Below are 16,794 nucleotides of genomic sequence, written 5' to 3'. Positions count from 1 at the left end.
GGGAGGTTCTTCCAGAGCCTGACAAATGCAGAGACACATGCTCACAGCCAACCATTGGACCGAGAGTGGATTCCCCAATGGAGGAGTTAAAGAAAAGACTCTCTATTGAGGGGGTTTGCAACCTCATAGGAAGAACAACAATATCATCCAACCAGACCCCCCAGAGCTCCCAGGGACTAAACCACCAACCAAAGAGTATACATGGACTGACCCATGCCTCCAGCCACATATGTAGCATAGGATGAGCCTTGTCTGGCCTCAATGGGAAGAGAGGCGCTTGGTCCTGTAAAGGCTCCAGTAGGGGAATGCCAGGACAGGGAGGCAGGAGAGAGTTGGTGGGTGGCTGGGGGAGCACCCTCATGGAGGCAGGGGGTGCAGGGATGAGATGGGGGCGGTTTGAGGAGGGGAAACCGGGAAAGGGGATAACATTTGAAATGTATATAAACAAAATATCCAATAAAAGAAAAAAAGATATTCCTGTCATGGAGAGTGGGCCCTACACCTTACATGGGCAGCACAGTAGAGTTGTCCTTGATAGCAAAGGCACGGGGAAGCAACCCCGAGAGTGTGAGAACAGGAGAACTGTCCCAGCCCCACACAGAAGCAGCAGTCCTTGGGAGAGTGGGCCATGCAGCACAGTGGAGCTCACTCTGGAGACAAGGGTGCAGGTGAGCCAGCTCTGAAGTCATAAGAGCAGGAAAGTCAACCCTGTCTCCTGCTGACTGCAGCATTGGGTGGCCTGGCTGGAGCAGTGCTGGAGCGCTCATCCTGGTAGAGTAGAGAAGGGAGAGACAGTGCGCTGACCAGCTCCCTTACAACCCAGGCTCAGATTTGGGACTTTGAGTGGACCAACTCCAAAACTGATACTATCTGAGACCTGTTGGGGCATGTGCAAAGGGCACTCCTGCTGATTCAAAGCTGCAGGATCTGATGACAAAGGGCAACAACGGGGTAACCTGGAGGAGACCCAGGGAGGGGCCTTGCTCTCAATCTCTCCAGGGCCCGGCTGAGATTTTTTCCCTCCTGTGTTACTGGATATTTTGGTTTGCAGTTGTAGTGTATATGTGTATAGTGTATATGTGTATATGTGCCCTTTGCTGTCAAAGAAGCATGGGACTCCCAGAATGAGTTTGGAAAAATTCCGGTCCTTAAAGGAGCATGCTCATCCCTCGGGGTCTGGTTGCTTTTCACTGGAAAATGTTTATTATGTATTAGGCTTGTGGTTGCCTGGACTTTCCAACCTATATAATGTTCTTATGTGGGAATCCCAAATTCCTGCTATTCCTGTTCAAATTCTTCTCCTTATAAGTCACTTCGTTTCCAGATACGTCAATACCCTACCACCACTAAATCTCAACGATGGAGTAAAACTGTGCTTTCAATATGCTTTGTCACGACAGGTCATTTTGCATCGCTTTTGATTTTATTAAGAACTCTCAGCCTGGCGTGCATACTGGTAATCCTGGTTTGAGGTTATACTGGGTTACACAGAGAGCTCTACGGCTACATGAAACATACCACAATGAAAATTTAATGAATATTACGTGTGTGTACATGTCCACAGACAGATGCAGATACAGGCTGGTGTAGTTAAAGCAATCTGAGAATAATCTTCATGTTAAATGTAGTTACTACTATGTCCTTAAGGACTTGTCATTCTACTTTATTAAACTTAATATCATAAATATCCCAATGTGGTTATATCTATGGTTCATCTGTAATCGCTACTGTAAAAGTGCTTTATATTAATAAACGCTGACGATATCTCCAGGCACAGATGTGCTTCCCCCATGTCACTAAGTTACATAACGATAATTTTCAAAGTTAATCATTAAAAAACGTGCCCTTCCCTTAAATTTCCCAACTTTCTTTCTTAATCTAATCAAGTTATGTGTGCAATTTCACAATCTAATTCAAGTTAATTTATAACATTTTTAAAAGTGTTTCTGTTGAAAAACAGAATGAGAGCTCGGGTGGCTTTGGTGGGTATCTCTTGAAAAATGCATTCTCTACATCTCTACATGCTTTGTCTGTTTTTAAGTCACAACAACTGTGTAAAATTCTGAAAACAATCCCTCTTCCAACAAATAGAGCCCCAAGTATATGCTTATGAAGTGTAGAATTATCGTCTTAGAAAACGCAGACTAAAACATTTACTCTTACTGTTCTCTGCTAATGCTAGGCACTCGGTAAACTAAACATATGAAGGTTTATAAACCTCTATAGAGCTTCCCTCTCTTGCCCCCAACCTGCCTCTGCATGCATTTCTGAGACAGACTCGTGATATCAGAGAACACTGTCAGGAACAAGGCTTCAGGTCACGGTCGCCCAGCACAGAACACCCAGCTCTCTGGATCTCAAAATGTCAGGACAGTCCGAATGCTGAAATGGAAAACAATAGCTTTTAGATATGTAATGAATGTGTGCATTTGTGAGTTATGTATTCAATCAAGGCAAACGTCCCTTCCTACTATAGAAACCCGATGGTTAATCCCGTTGTGGGAAAGCCTTCTGGGTTGAGGCCCACGCCTTCCGTGTATTCTGGTAGGGAACCCGAGCCCATACTGGATTGATTCTGGAAGCGTCTGCTTAGCTGTAGTTACAGGAAGGAGTGAGTTTATCCAGCAAACACAGGACCGAGGCTATGGTGGGGAGATCAGGAAAGGAAGCAGAGGGTGTGCAGTTCTCTCGATGGGTATGTGATGGCGAAAGCAGTCAAGACCTACTTCCCAGGTAGCCCCAGATTTTTGTCAGGGGCCGGAGAAGAGTGAGTGCTGTGTTCTTCGTTACTGGATATTAGACAACTTAGATTAGATAAATTAAATAAATTTATTATTTAGTAAATTAGATAAATTAAAGTGGGTTTAGTTCAGGAATAAAACCCCTCCTAGACATTGGTGTCTGGGGACAGCCTGAATGCATCTACTACTGAAGAACTGACTAGAATTGGAAAACGGAGAACAGGAGACCCACTAAGGTACTGTGTCAACATGTCCAGAGCAGCCATGATCAGACTGGGCCAAGACGCTAACCTTGGGCAGGGAACAGAGGGAGGTGGGGCTGCCTGCAGGACTCAGCATTGCTTTGCACACGGCAGGCAGGAGTCAGAGTGATGCCCGGTAAATGCCAGGCTGTGCTTAGGTGTAGAAAAGTGCTGTCCTGTGAACTGGATGTGAATGGAACCCCTGGGGGCCTTATGCGGAAATGGAAGGGCTCAGGCTTACAGATGTCATTTGGGAAGTTACCGCATTAGGGAATACTAAATATGATTGCAGAAAGTAGTTTTGGGTATTTGAAAGACAACTAGCAATTGCTTTTCAAACCACATCAAAATATTAGTTTTGTGTATGTAAACAAATCGATTTGACATTTGTTTCTGGCAGAACCCCGTTTGTTGTTTAAAAATTAAAACTTAGGGCTGGAGAAATGGCTCAGTGGTTAAGAGCCCTGACTGCTCTTCCAGAGGTCCTGAGTTCAAATCCCAGCAACCACATGGTGGCTCACAACCATCTGTAATGGGATCTGATGCCCTCTTCTGGTGTGTCTGAAGAGAGCAACAGTGTATTCATAACATTTAAAAAAAAAGTCCATTTTTAAAAAATTAGAATTTAAACACATGTTTATAATGTTAGTATTCTGTAGACTGCACCGGGCATAGAGAGAATGTTCAGAAGAAATGTTAATTCCTATTACTAGCAGGACCCATACCCTCTGCACACTGTAGATGCTCAGTATTGATAGAACCAATGAATGTCGTCTATGTTGATCTCGTAGGTGGGTCCCAAACATCCATATGGAAAGGGTAACTGAAGTTGGACTTCTTCACACTCCATCGGGCTCTTGCCCAAGTGCTCAGGAGGGAGAATGGGTATGCCAGGAGCACTCACTGATTACCTGGAGGAGCCCTCACTGATTACCTGGAGGAGCCCTCACTGATTACCTGGAGGAGCACTCACTGTTTACCTGGAGGAGCACTCACTGTTTACCTGGAGGAGCCCTCACTGTTTACCTGGAGGAGCACTCACTGTTTACCTGGAGGAGCACTCACTGTTTACCTGGAGGAGCCCTCACTGTTTACCTGGAGGAGCCCTCACTGTTTACCTGTCACTTGCAGGGCTTAGGTGAGAAGTCTGGCCTGTGTGGTCCACAGTGCACCCTGGCACAGCGTCCGTAAGACCAGATATTATTTATTTGCCTTTTATAACCTCAGTTTTATTGTCTGAATAGGACAGAAATAACATCTGAGAAACAAAACCCAGAAAACAAGCACAGTCACCAAAGAGGAGAACTGTAACAAAGGTCACTATGGAAGTGTGTGAGGACTCTAGCAGGTTTAAAAAGGTAAAAATGGCCAGTGAGACCCATCAGCTGTGGACGACTAAAGTCCATGGAATTTTAAAGAGCTCATAGATGATGACTTTCCAAGGGTAGGAAGAAGTGAGTGGCTGTGTTTGCCTGGGTAGTTTAAGTAATCCAAAATAAAAATCAAAAGAAATGGGTATATTTACAAATACCAAAATCTAAAAGTAGCCCATGGGAGAGAGTCAAAAGTCGCCACACATACCTTTGCCCTGAATAAAGCAATTCAAATCCTTCACTGATGTTATGAAAAGGCAAGGTGTGGGTTATCAACTGGCCCAGGTCAAATTTCTTTTCCAGGAATTCAGTCACCAATTTGGGAACATCATCTCTGCTCTTCCAACCTGTGGGTAAATGCAGGTTTGTTCTTTGTACTCCATGAAGCAATCCTCACCTTCCATGGCATGGCGTTTGTCTTTTCTCTTGCGCATCATGGCTTCCCCACCCCCGTCCCTTGAGTCATTCCCATCGTGTCAGTGAGCTGTATGTCTCTCATCTTAAGAAACAAAGGCTAACCAACCCCTCCTCGGTTCCTGGTCTCCTTCAGTTCCACATCTCTGTGCTGTACAGAACCACAGACACAATCACCCCCATGCACTGTTTCTGGTCCCAGCCCCTTTGATTCTCTAGTGAGCTCACTTCAGAGATCCACCCTCGAGCACACAGATGTCTCGGCTCTGGTCCCCTGCATTTTTGACAAAATGGTGAGCAGTGATTCCTATGTGTACTCTAGGGAGTGTCTGTGGTGGATTGCTCTGTCGCCCACTCTGCTCTCTTGCTTCTGGTCATATTGATATCGTCATTATTCTCCTACTTCAGCTAGGAGAATATCTTTCGTGACTCCTCCACGTCCCCCACATCTTTTGTGTGGATGCTATCACAGCTCCGTTTGGTGTCATTTACCACTCGTCCTTGGAAGAAAGTGCTTTGAGGGGGAGAACATTAGTCTCTCTTACTTGATAGGCATGAAAAGCAAAGTTGACGTCCAGACACCTGACATTCGGAGGGCCCAGTTGCTCTTACCACCAAAGACGCAGCCCTTCCATGTCCGTCCAGTGAAAAGCAGCATTGGGTCATAGCTGAGCATCTTGGCTGACGGAGGAGCCCCGACCACCACGCTGGTCCCGTAGTTCATATGGCAAGATGAGAGGGCATCAACCTGAGATTAAAGTGAAGGGGATTGTCGCTTGTGGACAGCATAGGCTCAGAAATGACCAACGGATGGCCAGGGTTCCAGTAGTTAACATGGCTTCCAACTACAAAATCAAACTAGACCCTCAGGCTTTAGGTCTCTACTTGATTTAAAAATTCTCAATGCAACTTTAGTCCTTACTGTGCCAGTGTAATTGTGATTCTTAGTACATTTAGTCGATTCTCACTGACTAACAAGACAAAGGAAATCCTTGTGATACTTTTATAACAGCATCAACGCTTCAGATAAGCCTTAAGTTATTTGGGCTAAGTGAAATTGAATTAATTAATTAGCGTGTTTGAAAATACTCTGAAAAGTAAATCAAATACTAAGCTATGAGGCAAAGGAGTGGCTTTTCTTGGTGACATCTCCAAGGGTAAGGGGATGATTTTGGTCATCTACTCTTTCAGTTCTTAACTAATAAGACTTTTAAATATGCAGCAGATTGCAACAACACTGTGCTTCTGTAGACTTCATGAGGTATCTGGCTCTTTGCTTTGTAAAGTACAACCTAGAATGTGAAGGTTGTTACAGAATAAATCGTAAGTGACACCACAAAAGGGATGTGACAGTGACCATGAGATGAAGGCTTCTTCTCAATTACCAAATGCCTCAGAGAAAATTTCATCTATATATGTAATTGTAGGCGAAATTGGTTTTTTTCCGTTTTCCATATCACTTCATTCTACCCAAGGTCAGGGCTTCCTAATTCCAAGTACTCTGTAAGTCTGGCACTGGGGAGACATAATTCAGAATGTGAAGTTTGTGTTCTATGGGGAATGAAAGGCAGGATAACCAAACTCAGGTGAAGGATTTGGAGGAGGAGCTCATATTCAGAACAATCTCCTCAGAACAATCTCCTTTCCCCTGCATCCCCTCTAAAGAGCATCAACACTTCAGATAAGTTATTTCAGCTACATGAAATTGAATTAATTAGTTAGAGTCTTTGAAATTTTTGTCTGAAAATTATATCAAATACTAAACTATGAGGCAAAAAGAGTTGCTTTTCTTGGTGACATCTCTGAGCTGAGGGGACAATTTTGGTCATCTACTCTTTTAGTTCTTAACTAATACGACTTTTAAATATGCAGCAGATTTAAAGCCTGTACCACAGAGTCAAGCAATGGAATCATTTTTGCCAAGACTGCCACATGTACAAGGAAGATGATGGGCCGCAGGTTGCCTCCTTGCCCACTAGTCACATGAGAATGGTATGATATGATACTTACATGATCAGGTAACACTGATCTTGAGATTGTGACTCTTCAGGTAAATTTTTTCGTTGCATTTCTATGCATTTATTTGTGTATGAGCATGAAAATAGCTGAGTGCACACCATGGTGTGTAGGTGCACACCAGAGAACAAACTTGTGGGAGTTGGTTTTTTCCTTCTATGTGTGAGTCTTGGGAACCAAGGTCAGGCCATCAGGCTTGGAGACAAGCCCCTTTACTCACTGAACCATTTCACCAGCCCTGTGGTTTTTGGCCTGAGTCACAGATATTCCTATCATTGATTGTTACTGAAGCGATGAAAAAAATGACTTTTAGACTGAATGCATCTTGTCGCTAGGGTACTTTGTGGCTTCCTGAATCTTGAGTCTTACCATGGTCTCAAGGCGCCCGATAACTTCAAAAGTATACTGGACAGTGTTGCCTGTCATGTCTGACAGCACCTCACTGATGGGCTTGGTGAAGTCCCTGGGATTGATACACTCTGTGGCCCCTACATCCAGGGCTTTCTGAAATTTGTCCTTGTTGATGTCAATTCCGATGATCCGGGAGGCGCCGGCCGCTTTACAGCCCATGACGACTGACAGGCCAACTCCTCCCAGGCCAAACACAGCACAGGTGGAGCCAGGGCTGACCTGCAGAGAGAAAAGTTCCTCAGAGTTGACAGTGAAACCTGCAGAGCATTCTCAGTCAGGAGCACAGACCTCACAGGATTGCCATGACTTGGGCCAGGACCCCAGATAAGGATGACACGTGAAGAATTAGAATGTCTGAGAAAAGAAGCATTTGCCAAAGCAAACCAATATGTACCGGATTAACAGAAGGCTTTCCTAAAGGATTAGCCGCAGACCAGAAGCCTTTGTAGCCAGCCTGGCCCTACCCACAACCCTCGGCTCTTACAGGAGGGTTAGACAAACACTGAGGCTTCCCTCTTGTCTTTCCACAAGGCTTTGTTTTAGGTTTGGTCTGAAGCTCAGTGACTGAATAGCCTTGACTCTGAGTCATTTTGAGACACAGTGTCCTCCCCCCCCCGCCCTCCACAATCCCCCGCCCCCCGCCCCCACCCCACAACCCCTCCGCCAATCCCAACCTCCACGCGGCATGCAATTCAGTGGTTGATGGGTTGCTCTAGGAATTCAGTGGTTGATGGGTAGCTCAAGGAAGTTACCGTACCTAGACCACTCTGGGCTTTTTACCAAGTACTGTGCAAGGTTAAAGAAGGCTTCAGCCCATAGTTACTTTCCTGCTAGAAGAATAACAGAGATTGAATCCAGGTGAGCATTTAAAACTCACTAGTGCCGCCATGTGACCTAACAGCTGCGCTGGTCTTCCCTGTACCCTACAACCCATGTGACCAAACGTTAACCTTTCAAACCTCAACATCTGGTTTTATTTGGAGAGCGTCTTCGCAGAGGTCATTGAGTTACAACGATGTCACTGGGAAAAGGACGTAGTTAGAGCTGTCTCTCCTGGACTTGTGTGTCAGGACTTTGTGGGCAGTGTAACCCGCCATTTAAGAGGCCCTGAAACCTGAAGCCAGGGATATGTTTGGTGGGGGAGCGGTACAGTATGGGGGAAGCGGGTGCCTCTGCGGGCCCATGCTGAGGCATCCCTTCTCTCTGAGTTTATCTAGGACATGAGGAGGGGAGTTGAGGGAGTCGAAACAGAGACAGAGACAGAGACAGTCCGGGGTGGAGGGAGAGGGAGGAGGGGGAGGGGGAGAAGGAGGGGAGGAGAGGACGAGGGGAGGAGAGGAGGAGGAGGAGGAAGAGGAGAAGGAGGAAGAGGAAGAGAAGGAAGAAGAGGAGGAGGAGGAGGAGGGGGCCAGCCATGAGCAGATAGAGAGAGAGTGTGAGGGGAATGGGGAGAGAGCCAGAAGTGGGTAAGGGAGCAAGAGCAAGAGGAGAATTCTGAGAGAGAGGAGAATTCTGAGAGAGAGGAGGGGGCAAGCAGCCCCTTTTATAGCAAGTCAGGCATACCTGTCTGTTGCCAGGTAACTATGGGGCAGAGCCTTGAAGGAATGCTAACAGTAGGTAAAAAGATGGCGTGAAAAGACTGTGCTTTTAACATCCATGTGTGTGGCAAGCAGAGAGGCCTGAAGCAGGTCCTCCCCCAGCAGGTGTCTGAAGGAACCAACCGTGCCAGCATCCAGATTTTAGACTTCCGACCTTCAGGACTCTACAGAATCAACGTTTGTGGTTTCAGCCACCCAGTCTGTGCCACTTCACTACAGCCTCTCCAGCAAACGGACATAGGGTCACCAAGATGCATTTGGTAGGAAGAGAGAGATTCGGGGAGCTGGAGAGAGAATGTGGCAGCAACTGAAAGTAAATCTAGAAACTGAAGCTCCCTGTATTTAGAAACAAAACTTCGACTTTGATCCTGCCTCTTCCAAATTGCCTTAGGGTTCTGGAGGGAGAGGCAGAAGCTATGCTAGCCAGCCCCAATTCTTACCTTGGCAGTTTTAACAGCAGCCCCATAACCAGTGGAAAATCCACAGCCAATCAAGCAGGCTTTCTCGGGAGGAGCCTCGGCATCGATCTTAGCTACGGAGGATTCATCCAGGACCGTGTACTCAGTGAAGGTGCTGGTGTTCATGAAGTGCTGGACTGGTTTGTCCTTGCATGTGAACCTGGTCGTGCCGTCAGCCAATACTCCACGGCCTGTCAGGCTGTTTGATACATTGTATGTACACATTCCTTAAGTCAATTCAGAAAGTATCAAGGGGAACTCAAATGACAGGGTTAAAAAGAAGACGGCACCTACTCGCTCCTAATGCAGAGATTTCCCTCCGGGTTGCGGCAGGGGTTGCATTCTCTACACTGTGGTAGAAAGAGGGGGATCACTTTGTCACCTAGAAGGAAGGTAGCTTGGCGTTAAGATGTCATTCATTTGTGTGAAAGCCTGAAGTAAGGTTTGGTGGCTCATGCCTGTAATCCCAGTACAAGATTGATGCGGAAGATTGCCAGACCAGCCTGGGCTATGCAGTGAGTTTCAGGCCAGCCTTGGAAGCATACCTCAAGGAACCATAAATAGTTACCATTAATTAATTAATAGACGAAATGGGTATGAATTGAACCTTTATTTACACAAAAATGTCTTTAAAATGTCCTAAGAGTTTTAAATACCACGAAGTAGTTAAGAGAGATTTGGCAAGTTGACTTCACTCAGTACAATCCACTCTCCTTATGTTTCCTTAAATTGCGTCTCTCTGCTGACCCCTAGTGTATGCTGTGCTGTTCCCTTTACTGGTACAATCGAGGCCTCCATACCTGGTCTCACTGTAGTGACCTCTTCTCCAACACTCTCCACAATCCCAACTGCTTCGTGTCCCACAATCACTGGGAACTTAGACACCATCGTTCCCTTGATCACGTGGTCATCTGTGCCACAGATTCCCGTGGCCAAAATCTGTGTTTAAGACAAACAAACAGGAAGAACATCACACAGCCAGCAAACAGCTCTCTACCTCGGCACCATTTCCTCCCAGATTGGTGTCATGCTCAGACAGCCTGGGCCTAAATCAAGCCTCGGGCCAAGCTCCCTTTCCTCAGGGACTTAGAGCATGGCCGCATCCCTCCTGCTTGGATCTTGATGGCCTTCTACAGGGAAGAGGTCAAGAAAGATTAGATAAAGGCCATTTAGACCAAAGATGAGGAGCTAATCAAAGGGTGGGGTGGGGCACTACGGGAAGCTATTACTTCTCAGACACTGCTGAGTTCCTAGTTAGGATCCTCTAGGTGGTCCTGTGACACAGGCCTGCAGTCAGAGCTTTTTGGGAACAGAGGCAAGAGGATCATCAAGTTTGTGGCCTACCCATGCTACAAAATGAGTTCAAGGTCAGCCTCTGTGACTCACTCGGTAAGACCCTGTCACTGAGCAAGAAATGAAAGCATGGCTAGAAATATATTTCCTTGGGAAAATACTTGCCTGACATGCATGATGCCCAAGGTCCTCTTCCCTGTACCAAATACATACATACATACATACATACATACATACATACATACATACATCATACATATCTCAATACCTTGTGACTCCCAGAAGATTTTTAGGACAATTCTTGGTCATGACTATTATCAAACACTACATCAGTAAAAATTTGACAAATATTCTCTTTAGTCAGCTAGATTAGCACTGTTAATTGGTGCATTTCACAGCCAGCATGATCACTTCCCCACCGACAGACATGATCGGCGGGTGAATTAGCTAGGAAAGATATTGTTAAAGAAGGCAACCTGTGGGCTGGAGAGATGCTCAGCCATCAGTTAAGAGGACTGGCTGCTCTTTCCTGTGGACCCAGGGTTGATTCCCAGCACCCACATGGTAGCTCACAACTGCATCTCTTTAACTCCAGTTCTAGGGGATCTAACGCCCTTGTCTGGCTTCCTCCAGCACCAAGCCCAGATGTGCTATACAGACATACATACAAACACCGCCCCACCGCCGCACATTAAATAAATAAATGCATAAAAATTTAAAAGGAAGTCAGGCTCACAACAATGGCTTCCTCAATGTTAATGACATCGTCTTTCATGTGTCTGTGTTCCAAGCCCCTTCCTTACCTTAACACGAACTTCCTTAGCCTTTGGTGGGGCCACTTCAATGTCCTCAATGGAGAAGGGCTGGTTCGTCCCCCATAGGACAGCTGCTTTGCACTTAATAACCTAAGAAGTCAAGCATCAGGTTGGGGATTTAGCTCAGTGGTAGAGCGCTTGCCTAGGAAGCGCAAGGCCCTGGGTTCGGTCCCCAGCTCCGAAAAAAAGAACCAAAAAAAAAAAAAAAAAAAAAAAAAGAAGTCAAGCATCATTATTGGGGTTGATCATACACGCAGATCTCCTGAGTCATAGTAATATTCCCAGAAGAACACATCTAGCATTCCGATTGTCTAAGAATGTTTTCCTTCAGTGACAGAATTTAAAGCCTTACACATCGTGTGGACCTCTGTCTGATGAAGTGGTCTGAGAAATCGGCCCAGAGATATAGAATGACAGATCCAAGACCACACAATGTGGTCAGGGCTAGGATCCACACAGTATTCCAATAAACTAGTCTGTTGGCATGACTTCAAATGCAGTAGGTGAGTGCAGCGCCATCTTACTAACAAAGGACAGGTCTGTAACACAGAAAACACAGCCGATCTGTCTGTGAGGGTTTAATCCCGTCTTTAATCACATCTGCAGCCACGCAGCAATGGGGAAGCAATGAGATGACCCGTGGTAAGACGTGGAGCGGTTACCGTCGGGAAGCACGTGGACTGTGCTGTGCTGCTGGGGTGTCACCTGTGCCTTTGTATGTCCTCATCAGTTTTCAAACCCAGCCCAAGTCAGAGCTTCTTCCCTTGAACTAATAGCACATACCCAGTAATCGGCACTTAAGTGCTAGGGCTACTCTGCTAGCTGATTCTAGTAAGATTATCAAATTCTAATGAGAGAGAGAGACAGAGGGAGAGAGAGAGACAGAGACAGAGACAGAGAGAGACAGAGAGACAGACAGAGACAGAGACAAAGAGACAGACAGAGAGAGACAGAGACAGAGACAGAGACAGAGAGAGACAGACAGAGACAAAGAGACAGACAGAGAGGGGGAGAGAGAGAGACAGAGACAGAGACAGAGAGAGACAGACAGAGACAGAGACAGAGACAAAGAGACAGACAGAGAGGGGGAGAGAGAGAGACAGAGACAGAGACAAAGAGACAGACAGAGAGAGAGACAGAGACAGAGACAGACAGAGACAGAGACAAAGAGACAGACAGAGAGGGGAAATAGAGAGAGAGAGAGAGAGAGAGAGAGAGAGAGAGAGAGAGAGAGTCAGTCTGTACGTTTGTTTTTAACTTCTACATGTGAGCCATAGCACACAGGCACCTACAGTCACTCAAAAGTGCACATGCATGGCAAACACACACACACACACACACACACACGCACACACACACACACACACACGGTGGGGAAGGAGGGAGAAAGAGCATACAGATAAAAATAAAATGCAAGGGGGCTGGGGATTTAGCTCAGTGGTAGAGCGCTTGCCTAGGAAGTGCAAGGCCCTGGGTTCGGTCCCCAGCTCCGAAAAAAAGAACCAAATAAATAAATAAAATGCAAAATACTCATTTTTTTTCCCCGATGCACAACATGCTACTCCTCAACTACTGGCCAACTCATGCAAGCCCCTTCAGATGCCTCAGTCTTAGTGCCTTTCTCAGAGGTTAAATGTGAGAAAGTTGCTGGAGACGAATGAGTGGCCGAGAGCCACAGATATCTCCGTGCACCCTCCGACTTGCTAAGGGAAGTTTGCAATTATGATGCAGTCTGTTCAACATTGAACCAGACCCTCACCACCATAATGGGAGTGACCAAGAGCACGGAGTTACTTTCATAGTTAACAGTGGTAGAAAAAAAGGATTGTCATAAAGGAAACAATTGCTCCCCAGAGGTCCTCACCCCACCCTCTTATCCTGCTGTGTAACTCAGGCTTCAGGCTGGCCCCATCCTCCTGTCTCCAGGTCCCGAGTGCTGGGAATACAGCCTTTGTGATGATCTCCACATGTTGTGTGCCCAGACAGCGGATTTTCTCAGTAGAGCGCAGATGCCCTGAGAGGACGCTGAGCACGTCACTTTCTGTCTGACACACAGAAAGCTTAATCAAATGGATAAAGGACGTATCAACTTCTCCAATCACTGTTCTGCCCACCTAACTGTTCCTTTATCCCAGGAGATGCTCGTGGAGGACTTAAGCCAAAAAAAAAAAAAAATTCAAGTTAATATATTGGGAAATATTTCTTCTTGGTCTTAAGAATATTTTTAAGGGGGTAAAAATAACAAACTATGATTCTCTATTTATCAAGTTAATAATGACCTTTTTTTTTTTTTTTTTGGTTCTTTTTTTTCGGAGCTGGGGACCGAACCCAGGGCCTTGCGCTTCCTAGGTAAGCGCTCTACCACTGAGCTAAATCCCCAGCCCCCATGACTTTTTTACTTAACAAGAACACCCCATTTTGTCTTAGCAGTAAAATGGACAGCCTTACTCAAGTTCCCTCTTTGAGAGGCAAGTTGCACAGAACATCAAGATACATAAGCCTGCGTTGACCCTACTATCCCACAGTTCCGGTTTTAAAATCAGCCTCAGGAAGAACAAAGTACAGAAAAAAAATAATAACATGCATCAGAGGCCATCTCAGAATTATAAGGGGAATCTGTGAACAAGAGTCGAAGAAATTGACCTAAATCTAGATATCAGTGTAAGATACTGAACGGCTCAGCGGTTAAGAGCACTGGCTGCTCTTCCAGAGGTCTTGAGTCCAAATCCCAGCAACCACAGGGTGGCTCACAACCATCTGTGATGGGATCTGACGCCTTCTGGTGTGTCTGAAGACAGTGACGACAGTGTACTCACATAAATAAAACAAATACATCTTTTTTAAAAAGACGGAAAATAGGTTAAAGATATTTATGTGCTACATGAGTGCAGCACGTGAAATGTGGTTGGAGAACGCATGAGGAGACGAACCAGGCGAGAACAAAGTCAGCGGTAGTTTGAGAATGTGAGAACATACTTGACTTCCTCCATACAGTCTGGTCATCCAAATTCCCTAGCATGAACACTGTCCTAGCCCAAAGTCTTCTTTATGCTTGTGGGTTGGAGCCCAAATGCAGTTTGACCTGTCCTATAGGCTGTTTTTCATAACGAGGTTAAGACATAGGGAAGACCATGTGGAAACAGCAAAGGAAAAGGCTCCTAAAGGAACTGATCTTGTCCATACTCTGTTCTCAGGATCCCAGCTTCCAAATGTGTGAGCAAATAAATCTTTGCTGCTTATGCTTCACCAACCGGGTACGTTGTTAGTGGCATCTTTAACAAACTATCACAATTGCCTTTTATTTGTTAACGAAACAGCAAAAAGGTTAACAGGGGGAGTACTGGGAGTACCGACAAACAGAAAATCTCTCTCCCTGAGATGCGTGGAAATAGCCGTAGAGCTTTAGGACCGACCACATCACCCTCGTTGAACTACCCTACTGTATAGCATGGCCAAATCAAAATTCCAAATCTGGTGTGCCATTCGTCACGTATGCTGGAGTCCTGATCATAGTTAGGAGTGCTGCCTGGGGTCCCCCAATTCCCCGTTACTGGGAATGTTCTGACAGTGACTGGACATTCACGCGACGGGGGCCACAGAACTGGTTGTGTGGAGTTGAAAATGTTTTAAGATTCATTCCAACTCTCTTTCATTTACTTCTATGGGCAGCGTTACTAACTTCCACAGTGTAAAGTTAATTCTCCTGATTTTCGGTTTTTACTGGGTTTTTACTGACTCACATTAAGATGTTTTCCTTCCCGCTCTCTTCAAATGGGGGGAGGGGAGTTATTTCGGGTTGTAGCATTCAGAGCTCCTCTCTCATGCCTCCCAGACTTTAAACATCATCATTGGCTTCCTAAAATTTTAAGGTAGACTAAACGCAAAGCTGTCTATAAGTAACAGGGATAACAGTACCCAACATCTCAAGCGGTCTCAAGCAGTTACATATGCATTTAAAGCAGGAAGCCAGTCATCCCAATCTGCAAGTGGGGGAAAAAGCCAACCTTGTATTTTGAGTTCCTGTCACCATTCTGGCCCTGTCATCTTCTGAGGAATGAACACGCTCTATCCACAACACAGTCCTATTTTCTAAGAGTGTTTGCACTAATGCTGTGATATAAAACATGTCCCCAGGAACCTGGAGTGGATGATTTCTTTGTTGTTGACTTTGCATTCCTGAATTAGCATTTTCAATCGTCAATAGCGGGACACTTTCCCCCACTTGATGCTGCACCTCAGATCCTGGACCCTTTAAACTCTAGAAAGGAATGGGGTAGATACCCCTGACCCTATTGAAGTCTCCTTATGGAAACAGTTTGCTATCCAGAGCAAATAACTGACTAGCTGGAAATTAAATTATGAACACTGTCCATAGAAATCACAATTCTCTGCTTCCCTCCCTGCTGTCTGGGAGAACCTTCAGTGTGTGGTTTTTCAATTGAATCCTGCTGCTATTGGTATTCAGATGCAATTTACCCACATGCAACCCCCATTGTTAGCTCCAGAGACCCAGCAGGCCCAAAAAAACGTTTCCCTTACTTTTCCAGCAGTGTCCATCCTGGCTTTCCTGGGTTTGTGGTCTGCAAACAGGAACGTGTTCTGACTGACGCACGGTTCACTCTTCTGTGAGTACCAGCATCTTCCGCCTTCAATAAATAGCGTGACTTGGAAGTTCTGCTGGCCTTTAGCGACATGATTCATATAGCCTTAGAACTTTCCCAGCCCAAAGAGCTCCGCCCTCCTGCTAGTCAAGTGATGAAAAGAAATACAATAAATATTATGTTTAGACAAGAATAAGAATCTAACAAACACTGGATTGTCAAGTCTACTGTGAAGGGCCAGGAACCACCTTTATCTGTTTTAATTTTAGAGAATGGAAAGACAGGTCACGTTAGTTCAGCTCCGTACAATTGATACAGAATATATTGCATGCTTCTGCGTGGAAGCTATTCTCTCAGGCAGCTGGTTTGAGAGATGGGATTAGGCATTTGTGTTTGCACTTGATAGAGCTTGAAGAAAATGTCATTATATATAAATATATATAAATATAAATGAGAGTTAGGGGTATGACTACGTAGGAGAGCACATGTCTTGATCTGGTCTCAGTTCTTAGCAACACACACACACACACCCACACACACACACACACACACACACACACACACACCTAAATTATATATCATGAACATATGTTGGGCTATTTGTCATATATACTGCATTCCTCATTATAATTAGGAGGGGCTGCCTGAAGTCCCTGAATTCTATATGTATGTATGTAAGAGATGCAAGGAAGTGCGTAAAACCCGCAAAGGTAAAGGTTGAGAAAAGGAATTGCGAGTTTATGAAATAGGAATAAAGATGTCTATGATTTCTAGGTATTCTGGAGATAGGAAATTACCTAGAACTTGTCCTTGCTCTCAGAACAACTGGCAT

The 16,794-nt window shown here is 45.4% G+C and overlaps 1 protein-coding gene and 1 long non-coding RNA gene across 2 annotated transcripts; one reads left to right on the top strand and one right to left on the bottom strand.

The window, feature by feature from the left end:
- Positions 1-1,515: 1,515 nt before the first annotated feature.
- On the bottom strand, positions 1,516-15,975 carry Adh7 (alcohol dehydrogenase 7 (class IV), mu or sigma polypeptide). The gene is made up of 9 exons (NM_134329.2): positions 15,901-15,975; positions 11,350-11,451; positions 10,054-10,192; positions 9,548-9,635; positions 9,236-9,452; positions 7,156-7,416; positions 5,383-5,518; positions 4,565-4,703; positions 1,516-2,382 (listed from the first exon to the last, which is right to left on the bottom strand). Exons 1-9 carry the CDS (start codon positions 15,916-15,918, stop codon positions 2,358-2,360), a joined length of 1,125 nt encoding a protein of 374 aa, NP_599156.2. The 5' UTR covers positions 15,919-15,975; the 3' UTR covers positions 1,516-2,357.
- LOC134485980 (uncharacterized) lies at positions 2,585-4,757 on the top strand. The gene is made up of 2 exons (XR_010064458.1): positions 2,585-2,977; positions 3,775-4,757. It is a non-coding gene; the product is annotated as an uncharacterized LOC134485980 (long non-coding RNA).
- Positions 15,976-16,794: the final 819 nt, after the last annotated feature.

This window comes from Rattus norvegicus, chromosome 2 (genome assembly GCF_036323735.1).
Source record: "Rattus norvegicus strain BN/NHsdMcwi chromosome 2, GRCr8, whole genome shotgun sequence".
Lineage (NCBI taxonomy): Eukaryota > Metazoa > Chordata > Mammalia > Rodentia > Muridae > Rattus > Rattus norvegicus.
The sequence above is the reverse complement of the archived record's forward strand: the minus strand, read 5'-3'. Positions and strand labels throughout refer to the sequence as shown.

Bases quoted from the DNA above. Each gene is read 5' to 3' on its own strand.
- Adh7 (NM_134329.2), bottom strand. The intron at 9,636-10,053 runs GTATGGAGGCCT...CCTTCCTTCTAG, and splicing joins GGTCACTACAGTGAGACCAG to GTGACAAAGTGATCCCCCTC. The intron at 5,519-7,155 runs GTAAGACTCAAG...CTTTAATCTCAG, and splicing joins TCGGGCGCCTTGAGACCATG to GTTGATGCCCTCTCATCTTG.